Source organism: Montipora foliosa, chromosome 14, assembly GCF_036669935.1.
Source record: "Montipora foliosa isolate CH-2021 chromosome 14, ASM3666993v2, whole genome shotgun sequence".
NCBI lineage: Eukaryota > Metazoa > Cnidaria > Anthozoa > Scleractinia > Acroporidae > Montipora > Montipora foliosa.
In genome coordinates this window covers 5,082,240-5,097,239 of record NC_090882.1, presented here as the reverse complement: position 1 = coordinate 5,097,239, position 15,000 = coordinate 5,082,240, and the positions used below count along the sequence as shown (strand labels likewise).

Here is a 15,000-nt window from a genome sequence, read left to right as displayed (position 1 = left end):
ATGTCATGAAGGGTCAGTTACCTTAGTTTTTAAGGCGAAATTTTATTTACCTCCATTTCTCTGTGACAGCATCATGCGAGAAGTTATCTTTAAGTCAGACAGACAGCAGAAGTATAGAATTTTCTTCGGCAATCAATTTTAAAGTCTGCATTTAACCAAAGATTTGACTTCATGATGTTGCGATCACGTTAATCCTATCGGTATTCGAGGTGAGTTTTTTCATGAATGGTTGGTAGTTAAATTAAACGTTACCTTTTCATGGACTTTTCTAAACAAAGGCTGCAAAACCGATGTCCACATCTTGTCTGAACAGGTTCTTTCAGTGGGCTGCTGCAAATTGGACACAATTCGTCCTCGGGTACCGACGAAACAAATACGTAATCATAGCCGGACATGTCGAAGAGTCCAAGATCGCGAATGTTATTTCCTGGTTGTATACGTCAAGTTACGCTTCTGTCGATTTTCTGCGGAAGGTTTTATTGCTGAGTAAATCTGGTGTACAAAGAACCGTATCTTTCCATGATATTTGGCGGAAAAACTAACTTGGAATGAGGTGAAAGACGATAGCGGAAAATGTGTAACAAGACGTCTTTTCATTGACGCAAAATTTCTTCAGCTTCATGCATGACCGTTGGCCTGAAGCCAAAATGCAGGATTACGTTACAGGCGCGGCTCATCAGGACCCAGAGAAGTTTAAATGCAATTTCAAAGAAAAAGTTTCCAAAGGCGACGCAAAAGTCACGAAACAAACTCTTTGCGGCGACTCATACTTTCCTTGTTCTTGATGCGTTTATTAATTGGGCGTTGCCGATGATGAGGGCTCAATCACCAGCTTGTTTAGTGAACAAAGTTCACGGCGATAAATAAACTTCATTGAACCAAAACAAGTAGCAGAAAACTTAGTTTCCTTTTTATTGCTTTTCGATCTGAGCTGGTCAGCAGGTAAATTCTCCTCACAATTTCAATGAAATATCAGTGAGGCAGGTATTGAGAATGAAAATAATGTAACACCAAATTCTCATGACCACCCAACAAAGACATCTATCACATGGTACTAGTTAGGAGAATGAACGTCTCCGTCTTCGGAATGAACGGGTTAACACTGGATTTATTGAGCCTATAGACCCTTTGCATAAATGGCAATGTACATCATAGGCCTCACATTCATGTGAAAAATCCTTTGTCTAGAAACATAAGTACGAGGCTAAGGATGTACAAGGTATTGTTATTCAAATTTAGGCGCCATTTATGCAAAGAGTCTATCGGCTGCGTCAGAACTCATTCTCTATTTTCGAATTCCCCATAATACACTTTGTTTGCCCCCCAAATTTTGCATAAACCATTGTTTTCAAATGCTCTTGGGAATATGCAGTGTCCCCAAGCTTAAGAGCATTTGAAAACAATAGTTTATGCAAATTTTGGGGGGTAAACAAAGTGTATTATGGGGAATTCGAAAATAGAGAATTGAGAAGTGAAATAAATGTCTCAATTATTAAGACAACTTACATATATATACGACAAAGATTAACTTCTTTAACGTCGGCTGCGATGTGACGTGATTCGATTTGTTAGTTTGTCTTTTTTGCACCCCATATAAGCCAGGACCAATCTTAAAGCCTCTTTCTTCCTAGCCTTCGAAAGCTGGCGGTCGTATTTCCGGTTGTCGAATCACCTTTATTATTCTCGACCCCAGAGCCCGCTTTTCTTTTGGTCAGCACCAAGCACGCGGACTCTGGCTGCCCAAAACCAAAGCAGAAGTCCGCGAATCACGGACTTCCGGCTCTTCTGCGCATTCTCATAAATTTGAAACAATAACGGTTGTCAACGGTTACAACATTATACAATTAGCGCGACTGCGCGTATTTTGGCTGTGACCGGCAGTCCCAATCTCGTACCCAGAGTTCTCGGGCTTTTTGGTCGGCGGGTGAGCGCCCAGAGGGACTCTGGGATAATGGACTTGAACATTGGCTTTGATTGGTCGCTTGCATGACAGTGGCAGTCAGACAGGAAGTCCGTAAATAATATGAAGAAGTACCACGACCAACTTCGAAATCTGAAACTAGTTTCAGTACTGTCTGTTTTTTTTTCTACCGTCGCTGTTTTCCCGTAACTTAAAGCACCTCAGAAACAAATTGCAGCTGCTGTTGGAAAAGTACTACTTTTCCAAAAGCAGCAGCAGTGACCGTGGAAAACACTACACAGTCTCTTTGGAGAGGAATCCTTGGAAGAAGGTCTTGTCGAACGAAAACAGAAAAATGTAGTAGAAGAGGATATTGAAGTCGTTTCCACACCTACGGAAAGTGTCAGATGTTTTTATCTTTCACTCGCTCTTACAGCAAGCCAATGAACATTTCTCCTTGAAAAGAAACCAGTGTCTTTTATGGTGTGTAAGCCTAAAGTTTTTGTTTCTCGAACACTTTCAGTAGCTTTGAGTCAATCATTTATTTCCTACTGTTTTCAGTTTCCGTTTTAAACTCAAGCATGCGCAATTAGACCGAAACCCCACGTTTTCTGGGAAAATGGAGTCCATTATCCCACAGTCTCTCCGGGCGCTCACCCGCTGACCAAAAAGCCCGTGGACTCTGGATACAACATTGGCAGAGTCCGTGTTCTTGGTGCTGACCAAAACAAAAGCGAAGAGAATGTGCATTTGCGTGTTATAAAAGCTCGGAAATTTTCTTATCCTGAATACTCTCTCCTTTAAGAGGTTGCCAGATAACTGCTGATAATAGGAAAGAAATCGAGCTTAAGTCAAGTGATTTGGGATCAAGTCCCAATTAGTATGCACTGAATGTCCAAGAACCCTAGAATTTTCCTATACAAGAAGCAGTTTGGAAAACGGCCTAGAACCAAAGATGTGGCAAGTTTTACGTAAGTGTGAGAAATCGATTTTTCCCAGATTTTGTTAAGGGGGGAACAAGACAAAAATGGCCGATTTCATGGGCAAGCTTCTAGGAAATAAATCTCCGATTTTTGCCTAATCGAAGTTTTTGTGTGCAAAAACAACGTAGAAAATAGCCTCCTTCGCAGTCGTTTTTAGCCTCGCCCCTTCCCACGAGAGGGACGAACCTAAAATGGCCAAGAATAAAAGAAATGGCAAGCTTTTCAACAGTGTCAAAACCATGATTTTCCAAGATTTTGCTAATGAAGGATCAAGGCAAAATTGTCAAAAATAGCTGTATGCAAACTTCTAGGAGTTTTAAGAAAGTAGGAAATAGAAGTCGGGACATGCCCTAACTACCATATATGGCATGGATCCTGAAATTTTTCTAAAAAAAAAAAACAGCTTGGACAACGGCCTAAAATGAAAGATATGGGAATTTTCCGATATTTTTCGTAAGGGGGGAGGGGGCAAAAGGCAATATTTTAAGGCCTTGCCTTGGACAAAAACAGCTAAGACTGTTTGCCCACCTCACCCGAAACGATGTTGTATAGGAGTAAGTGCAAGGAAGCCATCTGTGTCTTAACATTGTTTGAAAAAGCTGTAACAAGAACACTTCATGAAAATAACTTCCTTGATAAGGACGACCAAACAACAAAGTCTCAACCAGCCGATCAAAAGTTTTAAACTGACTGTCGAAAGTAATAGGCCTTTTGCAATTAACGATTACATGGTACAAAATCCGCCATGCTGGAGGGCAAGCTCATTATTATTACCCCACTGGGACATTAAAACAAAGGCAAGTCAAGCTTGACTGGTTCAGGTCTCTTTGTTTTAATGTCCCAGTGGGGGAATAATTTGAGCTTGCCCTCCAGCATGGTGGATTTTGTACCATGTGATCGTTAGTTGCAAAAGGCCTATTACGCGATTGCAATTGCTGTGCTTAGTGATTGGTTTATAAATCTCGCGCCAGTTTATCAACCAGTGAAAAGGAAAACCAAAATCCAATCCCGTCTTGCACGCGCGACTTTTCCCGCGCTTTGAGCAAGTTACACGGCATTGATATGCATTTTGATTGGTTCATTAGGTTCTTTGCACCTGCTGTGATTGGTCGACGTAATAACTTTGGTGTTTAAAGTGTAAATTAGGCCTCACTTGATTTCTGTCCTTTGGTATCTGTTGTACGCTCGAACACTAATTCGCGATTAAATACTAAGGTTCGAGTTTTGGCCGACGAAAAAGCCTGTAATCTAGTTTTACGCCTCAGAATCACGTGGAAACACTTTTGATCGGTAAGTAAACTACAAAAAATGCTGAATAAATTAAAAGTGAACCAAAAAAAAATACAACTAGAAGTTTCCGCGCATCCAGGATTCATGCTCAATCAGGCTGTCAAACTGTTTCCAGGATTACACAAAACAGTTGCAAAATGCAACATGTATCTAAGGTTGCCTTCCACAAGTGAAAAACGGAACTCCCTACCCTGCTAGCAGCCGGTTTCTCTTATGCTTCCCGGGAGAGGAAACTACTGTGAGTAACTGTTCGTTTCTTTGAGCGAGCCGCCGTCCAGCGCCATGGTCGAATAAATTAAATTTGATCCGGTAAAACGAGTTACTAAACTTGTTTTGGCACTTGCGCTTGCGCTTGCGTTTAGCTACGTAACTGCTGCGTTTGGGCGAGCTTGCTCCCATATTTTTCCCCACTCTCTTTCGAATCTTATGTCTGCGCATGACCCGAAGCTCTGGGAAACTCTATGTAGGAAAACATTCGCCGTAGGGTTCTTATAGCCAAAAATTGGCTACTTGGACCTTACAGCGCCTGCTCATTGCCAGTGGTAACAATCTGAGACGCTTTTTATTTTTCTTCACGAAAACCAATGAGAAGACACTTTGCTTTAGGGTTCCTCAGAGCTATTCTCTCCCTGAGTCATGCGCAAAAGAGAAGAGGTCTGGGGTCGAGATTGTATTTTTCCCGCGAAATATGACGATGTGATGTCACGTGGGGCGTGACGTACTTCGCACATGCTCCATGGAAAATCTAACGTTTCTCGGGAAGCGTTGGAAAAACCAACTCCTCGTAGGTTAGGGACTCACGGATCCATTGTTTTAAAAAAATATTAACAACCGTATGTTGTTATTAATCACTGTGAGGTTTATTGTGAATTTTTTTTAGCATCAAACCTGGAAGCAAAGCAACCAGGGCGATACCGCAAAGCTTGATGATCACAGAGACTGTAAAAAGTTCATCTAATGACTCTAACTGTGAGAGAATAGACCCGGTTTGACAGCATATAAAGTTGTACGGCATGAGACCTGAAAAATAACAAACAAAAAAATGGAAGCAGGATAGAAAAAAATTGGATGGACAAAATGTGGATGGAACCACTGAAAGCAGCATTAAAGAAAGCACGAATGTGGAAAAAGCCTTAAGTTTGAATTTCTTAACTCAGTTGCAGATACGATCCAAAACTCTGTTTTGGTCCTTCAAGCAAAGCTTAGTTTGTCAGTCTGTTTAGGGCACCAAACAGTATGTTACCTGCATGCTATGTATAGGTTGTTTCTGCGCATGACCACATTATTGTCCCTTGACCAACTACTTCAGGACGAATTTAATTTCAAATTGGTTCATTAATATTAATTTTTTACATGAGGAAAACAGTTTTACTGGTGAGGCATCCTCGGAGACACAGGGGCAGATCGTGGAGAACGCGCATTGAAATAAGGTCGTGCTGCATGCTGCATGCTGCGTGCTCGACATACCAGTGTGGCCTGTGCGATCATGAATTTCTCGAGATTAGCAAAGTTTCAGCCACAGCAATTGATGCAAGAAATCTAGAAATACCTCGGAAATTGGGGCAGAATAAAAATAATTGTTAGATCAAAATTAATCACTGCTATTTTAGGTGAACCGGGAAGGGCATCTTTCAAGAAATCTCGCACAGTTGGAAATATGCTACTTTAACGATACCTGCGAAAGGTCCAGCGTATTTCTCCGCTGATATTCCGAACGATTCCCTGTACATTTTGTGCTGTGATTGAGACTTTTCTCCTCGAGCAAAATCAGGCGAGTATGTCGATCAAGTGATTTTCAGTGTAAGAAGACACAAAACGACTTCACGGCCGACTGATCTCTGATTGGGCAAAAAAACACAAAGAATTTCTGGCACCAGTCGGTAGTCAGAATTATCCTGACTGTTTGGAACTGGTGTAGTAAGAACGTGTCCCCAGGGGCTCTTCTCGCCCGACTATACTTTTCTTCGTCGCCATTTTCTTTCGCTCATTTACACTTCCCCTTGCCTCCGCGATCTGCTCCTGGGTCTCCGAGGATGCTGGTCAGGCTGACCTGATATTTGCGACCTTTCATGGGAAAATTGGGTTGTCAAGCCGTGCGAACAAAACGGCGATGGACACTTTGGTCAGCCATGGGAACAAGCTGACTTTTTAATGCCCATCTCCTATTGATGGTTTTCACTCACATGACCAGTGGCCATATTGATTTCATGGAAAAAAAGGGGAAATAGTTACATAAAAATAGAGTTCAATAGGCAATTTGCATGATGGCATCATTTACTATCTGAGTTGGAACCTGCTCAAAACCAACAACTACACGCCAAAGACAAGGTCAGCTTACCAATTAACACTGAGAAAAAGAACTGAACTATTGGTACATCCAAAACAGGTGATGACATGTTTAGGAACCAGTTAGGTGACATGGGAAAGAGCCGTAAAAACAATAGAAAAAAGAATAAGCTATCAAGATTCTCTTTGACCTGAAATGAACCAAAATACCACAAAATTAATTTCATTACCGTAATTTCAAAAAAAGTACATCTCATGTAACTGCGTAGTCTCGGCTGCGAGGGAGACCAGTAACTGCGTAATTCATTAATGTCTTTAATGTCTGGTTTTTAAAGTATGGAGAAAAAAGAACCTACTGTTTTGGGTCCGTGATTCATGGTTCCTTTTTACTCTATAAAGCTAATGTCATTAAATTTTATTTAGCTTCTTGTCCAGTCCAATTGTGTTATTTTTTTTGTTTTGTCTTGTTTTTTTTTAATTTACTTAAACAATTCTCATTTTTCCCCCAAAATCAGCTAGGCATAAATACTGGGGGATTACACTTGTGTTACATGTAGTTACTGTAGTATTCCTGTAATACCAGTAAATAAAATAGAGGAATGCTAGCCTTAAACTAACTCAAAAGGAAACATACATGTAACAAGTGGACCATATTTAACAATTATTTGCCGAAGGAGAAGTGATTATCGGTGAATATTCACCGAGACGAAGTGGAGGTGAATATTCAGCGATAATCACTGAGCCTGATTATTTCAAAAAAGAGAAAAAAAAACATTTCAACGCAAAATCATCTTCGTGGCAAAACGACTACTGGCAGCCATTTTGTCCGTCGAGGTGATTATCGGCTGATAATCCGAGGTAACGAGCCAATGAGAGCACATGATTTTGAATAATCACTTGTGTATTTATACTAAATTTCTTTATTCCCTTCTTCCCATCCTCCTTATCACCTACTACATGAAATACTGTACAAGCATGAAATGCCTCTCTGTCATCAAGTCACACAATACATGACAGTAACTTGTCACTCAATAGTTGAGTGAACACTATCTCGGCCCACACAGTGAGTCTGCCCAAGTCAATTTGGGGATCCCATTTTTGAAATTAACAAAACAAGAGATGGAACCAAAACCCAGAGAGCAAAGTGTGTGGATTTTACTGTTTTAAGTTCACCTACCTTCTCCTGCAAGGCCTGTAGTCTCTCTGGAAAAAATTCTAACAAGAGAACTTTGCCAAAAGCTTTGGACAAAAGATAACAAAAAGTGGCTCCACAGGCAGTTAAGAGACACACTAAAGGAAAGCCAGCCCAGATTCCAAATATAGTACCAGCTAACAAGTTCTGAAAGCAGACAACAATTATATCAGAAACTTCTCACAAATTCAGTTTCCTTGAATGATTTTTCCTTGTATTTATTCCAATAATTTACAAATATAAAATACTCTAACTTGTTTCTCAGAAGCATTTTTAAGATCTATTCTATTGCTGCAACGTCCACCGATCCCAAGGCATAGGACTATGGAGTGGGAAGTCCCCACCCTACCCTACCCTACCCTAGTGGCAGTCCCACAGATTTGACTCTGTCTGAAGCCAGATGATTTTACTCGTCAATTGAACTCTTTCATAATGGGTGCCAAATAAAATATTATTTGGTTTTAATGCTAATAGGTCTTTCTAGCCTGGTTACGACAAGCAAGTTTCAAAAGAATTTTTGTTTCAAAATGAGGGCAGTGAGTCTAATTAACATAAAGACAAAAGAATGTAAAACTGGTTGCCATTTATAAAAGTGGTCTATGCTGGTCAGTTCAGGGGTGTCAGAATGGGTTAACAACATCTACTGTAGGTCTACTCAAAAACTGTCCCTTTAACCCAAAATTCCTTCCTAAGAGAGATTCTCATAGATTTTACTCTGTCTAATGGCACACAATCTTACTCATCAATGAGGACCAGTTCAGAGATTAATAATAATTATTACCGGTATTTCAAAACTTAAGAGAAAGTGCCACACTTTGTAATTATGTTTGCATCTGGATTGGAAAGCTACAACAGGTTACAAATTGCTGAGACACTCCCGTTAAAAAAAACAGCTTTTCTAGCTACCAATACCTGCCATATCTACGATTCCAACCTTTCCCACTTCCCCCCTCCCTCGCCCCCTTTCAATGTTGAATGTTTAAGTTTTTAGCAATTTTTGTATTGCTAGTAACATTGGTAAAGGGCGGCTGCAGTGTAGGCGATAACAGTTAAATTAATAATACCCCAAGAAGGTGAATTGTCTCCTCTAATTTTGTAACTTGTTGTAGCAAATCATATTATTGTTTTGATTTCCTCACATTCAGAAAAGTTCCAGGGAGCAAGTCCTCTACCACCTCCTTCAGACAGTGAACTAATTGACACCTCAAACACCCTAGGGTGCCCCCAGTTGACAAAATTAATAAAATTGTGTGGCATTAGACATACGAAGTAAAACGCAAGATATTTCTCCAACTCTTTTCTCTCCCAAGAAATGTCAAGATTCTACTCTGTCTAACGCAAGATGATTTTACTAGTCAATGGAGACAGCTTCAGGGGTGTAAACGTTATAAAAGTGCCCCTGTGATCAAAAAAACCACTTCCTTTTTTCCTTCAGATTTTGAAAGTGTGTTTGCTTAACACCTGACTGGCAAAATTTTGAGCTTTGATTTTTATCCAAAGGCCGTTTACTTTGAGTGTAAGTTTTGGATTTCACGGTCCGCCATTACTCACGTTAAAAACTGACCGATTGGACCTCAGACGGTTGGATCCAGGGAAAAGTGACGTCAGAGGCTCACTAGCTTAAAATTTCAGCGTGTGAACGTATTGAATTCTTAAACTAGTGAGTCTTTGACGTCATTTTCTCCTCGATCCAGCTCTCTCAAGAATATGTTAGTAATGACAGACCATTAAATAGGTCCGAAAATTACAGTTAAAATAAAGAGGTGTCTTTTTGAAATCAAGGCTTAAAATGTGGGTCACTTGGTGTTTTGTTAACATAGTTTTGAAATGCAAAGAAAAATATGAATTGATTTTTTGGTCACAGGGGCACTTTAAGGTTAAGCTTTTAGGAAAAAAACTTAGAGAGCACATACCATAAATACGGATCCTGGAATAGCAAATGTCTGTTTATACAAGTAAGCACTGCAGAAGAGCAAAACCACATAGCTAAAATTGTCTTTTCTATACTGCTTTATAAGGCTGGCTAGAGACTTCAGGTCTTCAAGATTGCTTGGAAAATGGAGGTCATAGCTGGTGATATGGACAAAATGGCTATTACTGTACAGAAACATGATCATGAAACATGACTGTGCCACTTGGAACAGAGATGGGTAAACAATAATATAAAAACTTACATGAATTGATCTGCATGGTACATGTAGTTTTAAAGTTAAGTACATGACTTGTGTTTTTAAGTAAAAGCCCCATCATGTAATATTTTACATACAGTATTCTATCATCATATTCTGGAACATTCATAATTTTATTATACTTCTCAGATAGTATGCACCCTATGATTGGCTAATCAAGCGGGGCCATATAGCACAGTATGGCCTGCTGATTTTCGTGTTGTTTTATCTGAGATAAACTTGTGAAACTGTTTGAATCTTCCAAGGAACTATTTCAAAAAGCCAATAAGATTTACCGGTATTCGTTTTTCGGATTATGATGCTTGCCAATGATTTGTGGCAGTTGCACTCTCTGATTGACTTCAAATAGTTTCATTTCCTGTGTTACTGATTTCCTCAGAGATTATGGACTGGAAGGGTCCGCTCTCTGCATGTGGATGGGTGCATGACCCGGGGAAGGCTGCGAAAAAAGCTGGTGGGAAGTCCTGAGAGAGGACGCAAACAACCAAGTTTTATGGAGAAGGGAAACGGACATGCAATATCAGACCCGCAGTTCAGTGGATAACTGACGTCATAAAGGACAGTAATTATCCTTCTTTTTTGTGGCCACTGCACATCACGCCTGGGACACAAATTTGCTCCATAACTTACAGTAAAGACCTCAAACTTGGTTTAGAAGGTGGTATTGAATGTAAACAACATGTGAGCAAGCAGTCATACAACTATAAAATCATACGGCTATGCACTATGTAACAGCAAAACACTCTCCAAAACATACATTTGTTAGGGTTAAATTTGGCTTGACATTCTTTTTGTCTAAGTGTCATAATGATTATTTTACCATTTTATAATTTTAAAGGGGCCTTGTCCTGAATCTTGGCAAAGAGTGTGTATGTACAGGGATCTTTGTAGAGCCGGATAGGGTGTTAGCTTTTCCACGAATAAGAATTATTCATTCGGCTTTGCTTCATGGGCTATGGCAAGGGCTTGTTAAATAGAGCTCTGGTATCAAAATATGTTTGAACTTTCATACATATAAATGCATCAGGCTGTTCAAAAACGTTTTCCTTACGAAATCTTACCGTCCGTTTTCCACAGCTTCTGAGGCAGAAGTAGAGTTGAACGGCGGTCGGAACATTGAAAGCAATGCCAAAAAGAGAGTGGCGGAAAAAAACGTGGAAGCAATCCCTAAGATGCAAAAAAATATCCTTTTTGTTTTGGACATTTTGTAAGTTAATAATAATAATAATTCAAATGTGATGACAACAGAGGACTGAAATCGCGGACATATTGCTTTGCAACCTGGCTATTTTTTGCAACCCGTAAGTTTATGTATGGAGTCACAAATTGTCCAACACTTTAAAAAGGCCTGGGTTCCCTGGAATGATGAGGGTCATGAAGGTGTAAAATGAGAGATGGGATTGACCTGATTTTTCGGTAGGAAAAATGGATATGACCACTGGGAACTGGGATCCCGTTACTGGGAATGGAAGGTAAAGAGTCCTTGGTTCGAATGGCATTCGCATTATCAGAGGTTATCAGGTATTTGTTCTGCTCAAAATTCCTGATATCAAATATTTCATGCGGTCTTCTTGCGTTCCTTGCTAAGTGGAACAATTTTCGTATATGTAAATCACGCCAAAGCTGAAATTCATCCAACTGGATTGCCACGCTAAGCAAAGTGAATCAAACGGTCGAAAATCCTCTCGGTTGAAGGTAGGCTTTAAACACACTCGTACAAAATGACTTTGAGGCTTTGGGGATTTATATGTTTTTTCCCTGAGCATTCCGCGAAGGCATGCATGCCTCTGACGGCGACGTCAATTTCGGAAACGCTACTGAAAAACACGATTTAATGAGAAAATCTTATCCTCTGTTGAAGGGGAAAAAAGTCAGTTCAACGGTTTTGCTTCACTATAGTAAAATCTTTCTTGATGTAGCCTGGTTATAGGCTTGCAGGTGGTGATCTGCTTGTGTCAAGAGCAAACTATCTAGTCGCCGCATTGGACAATTTCGCGGAAATTCTGGGACGAGTGAAAGCTTTGTTACAAGTCCCAGACCTGTCAATATGGCGATGGGGTCCGTACGCTTATCTCCGTCCGAAAGAACGCTTTGGGTGAGATTGTTGCAAATAGTTAGAAGACCAGTGCAGTCGGACATGTTTATTTGTCAGTTTGTGCCCTGGCGACGCGTATTCTCGAGTAAAAACGAAGTGGTTTTCCTGGAGGAGCCAAACCATCGATGCCTAGCCGAAAGCAAGCACTAGGGTAATAGGCGTAAATGACAGGTTTATGACGCATGTGTGGATACAACTTTCTCTCGGCGTATTTTGTTGAAGACGAAGCATCAATTTAACTCAATTTGACCGGGCAACGCGGAAAACAGGAAGGCTAAAATCATCACTGACTTCCATTAAGAAAACTGAGAAACAATGGAGTTTAAGTTTTCTTTCGAGCTCACTGCCGTGTTTGGTCGATGACATCATATAGGATACCCTTGAATGGATCGCATGAAAATTTAATGCTACATAATGGATGCTTTAGATCGTTCTTTTAAATTTTGACACTAAAATGTCCAGACAAATGAGCGTTTTGAAATGAAGCGCAAACGCTTCCATTCCCAGATACTTTCCTCGTGATGAGGGCCATGGTTTATAGTGACAACGAAGCACTACTGATTTAGGATCCAAACGGACAGCTCGGGAGAGCTTTCATGCCAGGTCGCTGGCGTCTGCGCCAGCTGGGCTTAACCGCTTCATGCTTACAACGACCCGAGCGTTTTTGTCCTCTGTTTTCTACTGTGCTCTTCGTCTTCCAAGTTATTTGTACTTTCTCGCTGCCTTTCTGGCTTGGCTGTCAGGTAATTCTCTAATCGCCTCTGATTTATCTTCTTAACTCAAGTTATGTTTAACGATTCACAAACCGCCGGTCCTAAACATGGCTGGTCACAAGGCGATGACATGGAGCGTGTTATGTTTCCGCGAGGAAAACGCAGAGCCCCTGACTCCGGTGTCATCGTTCTTTGCCGGCTACATGACTACAGCCGACAACCCATTCAACCGAGAATATCAGCTGGTTATTTATTAATTTTATCGTTTGGTTTAGTTGTTCAACTTGCAGTGTTTTGAACATGTAATGATCTTACAAACATTTCGTCGTGATCAAAACAAAGTGACAAAATAAACAACACAAGATTCCTTTGAACCTTCGGAAACCTTCATGGAGAAAAAAATTACACTTTTCGTCGAGCAATCATAAGTACATGAGGAAAGATTGAGTGTTGACATGTAGTGAACCACGCGTTTGAACGTAGCGTTCGCGGTTGTCAAGATCGCAACGTTACTTACTGGTAGATTAATTAGGCAGCAATAACAGAGGTATTTACCGAGCGCCCGAAATAAAAAACCTAGTTATTAAGTCAGAAGGTCCTTTCGTTATACCTTTATTTATCATCTTGTGTTTTTCTTGCTTGCCAGTTAACCAATAGTCTCAGCCAAAAAGGCTATAGATGCCTTTTCAATTGCAACGATTAATTTAAACTGGTACCAGAGATTTCCTCTAATTGGAAGCACAAAAAAACTGTTTAGCGTTTATTCATACGATCACCAGTTTTGCTTATTTAAGGAACACATGTGTATAATGAAAAAGCGACAACTAAAGCAAATCTTGCGAACAAATTATAATTTTAAAAAAAACGGGTTTTTTGCGGAACATCCATGGAAATGCATGATACGGGCAAAGCTATAAGGTGCGATTCTAGTTGGTTTACTTGATCCGAAACGAGTTGAAATTTCCATGGAGCTTTCGAGAACTTATGATTTGTTGCAAAAATAACGTGTTTTCTTTTAAAAGAAATTTTGCTTGCCTGCTAACGTCTCTGATTACAAATCACGTAATAAAAAAAATAAAATAAAATAAGCCAAACAACAGAATGAATTTCTAGCCTAAAAACCAAGTTTCCTTACTCTAGATAGTGCTTCGGTTAAAACAATAGAGAAGCTTCCCAACTTGATGGAGTATGTCTCGGTTTCTCCGCAAGGCATTCCAGAATTTTGTTTTGTTTGCTTTTTAGGTTCTTCCTGGGTCTGACTAAGAGATAATTGCTACGGTTATAAATATAAATGGTTCGTGATCTAATTTTTAGATTTGACAGACCAGAAATTCACTGTTCCGTCGTTAAATAGCCTTTCGCCTTTTTTAGCGTTTTCTAGCCAAAAGTTGTTTTTTTTTTAGCTGAAAGTTGTTGTCATCTGTGAAAGAATCTATTGTTGCTTCAGTAGCCAAGTGCCTCAGTAAGCAATTTTCAGGCAGCATGGCTTTTGATAAACCTTTGTAGAATGACACAATAAAGAAAACAAATACAAAGAGTCTATTTTATAATTTCTAAAAATACTAAATATAGTTTGTTGCCGTAAAAAAAAATGATTGGCAAACTTTTGAATGAACTTTCCGGAATTCAAATTTTCTCCTTTGCACCTGGAGCACAAAAAGAGAGAGAGAGGGGGCGTCTTTTTAACAACGGTGACAAATTGCGATAGAGAGTTTTCCAAGGGACTAGCGAGGGAAGAGCAGCTTCACAACGTTTAACCTGATTTGCAGTGAACAGTTTCGAAAATCAAACGGCAAAACGAATGATGAATAGAATGTTAAGTTATCATAGTACGCTGTGCATATCCGTCTGGCCGTTTTGAAAAGGGTGCAAACTTTATTAAGGCGTTTCACGATTCAATATTATAAATTCTGCCCATGTCTGGTGAATTTTCATATTGTCATAAACGGAGCACATGACTTGGAGTAAACAACTCCCACACTAAGCGGCATTTTTGCAGACCGATCTATTTTTAGACGACTTTTTCCGCAAAACAAAAAAGCAAAGGCAGTTCCGGGGGCTTCCCATTTGTCAGAAAAAACCCGTAGTTCCGGTGGAAAAAACAGTTGGAACTGTTGACACAAACGGCAATGTTCCGGAAAAAAAAGAACAACCTTCGAAGGTTGTCTCTTTTTCCACTTTTACCAAAACGACTGGAATTTTCTGTATCATTTGTTTGCTCCACTAAAACCAGGCTCCGATGCGAGGATTACACCACTTCACTTGGCGGGCTTTGGCCGCCATATTTATTTGTACCAGACTCGTAAAGGCATTCGGAAAGGGACTCACAAATGGAAACGGCTCATTCCGTTT

The 15,000-nt window shown here is 40.0% G+C and overlaps 2 protein-coding genes across 4 annotated transcripts in view; both read right to left on the bottom strand.

The window, feature by feature from the left end:
* LOC137984693 (TNF receptor-associated factor 2-like) overlaps window positions 1-611 on the bottom strand; it is an 18,965-nt gene extending 18,354 nt beyond the window's left edge. For all 3 annotated transcript variants that reach the window (XM_068831941.1, XM_068831942.1, XM_068831943.1), the window contains exon 1: window positions 253-611. In XM_068831941.1, coding sequence (XP_068688042.1) covers window positions 253-395 — 143 coding nt within the window. In that variant the 5' untranslated portion in view covers window positions 396-611. The remainder of the gene's footprint in view (window positions 1-252) is intronic.
* Window positions 612-5,009: 4,398 nt separating this feature from the next.
* Window positions 5,010-11,117, bottom strand: LOC137984846 (transmembrane protein 41A-like). Its single transcript, XM_068832160.1, has 5 exons — window positions 10,902-11,117; window positions 9,565-9,721; window positions 7,637-7,798; window positions 6,512-6,650; window positions 5,010-5,193 (listed from the first exon to the last, which is right to left on the bottom strand). Exons 1-5 carry the CDS (start codon window positions 11,042-11,044, stop codon window positions 5,018-5,020), a joined length of 777 nt encoding a protein of 258 aa, XP_068688261.1. The 5' UTR covers window positions 11,045-11,117; the 3' UTR covers window positions 5,010-5,017.
* Window positions 11,118-15,000: the final 3,883 nt, after the last annotated feature.

What these genes read in the sequence shown, in the direction of transcription:
- LOC137984846 (XM_068832160.1), bottom strand. Translation starts at nt 11,044, where the DNA reads ATGTCCAAAACAAAAAGGATATTTTTTTGCATCTTAGGGATTGCTTCC. An exon ending in TTCCAGGATCCGTATTTATG is followed by an intron (nt 7,799 to 9,564) that starts GTATGTGCTCTC and finishes GTCTGCTTTCAG; the next exon opens with AACTTGTTAGCTGGTACTAT. An exon ending in TACAGGCCTTGCAGGAGAAG is followed by an intron (nt 6,651 to 7,636) that starts GTAGGTGAACTT and finishes GGTTCATTTCAG; the next exon opens with GTCAAAGAGAATCTTGATAG.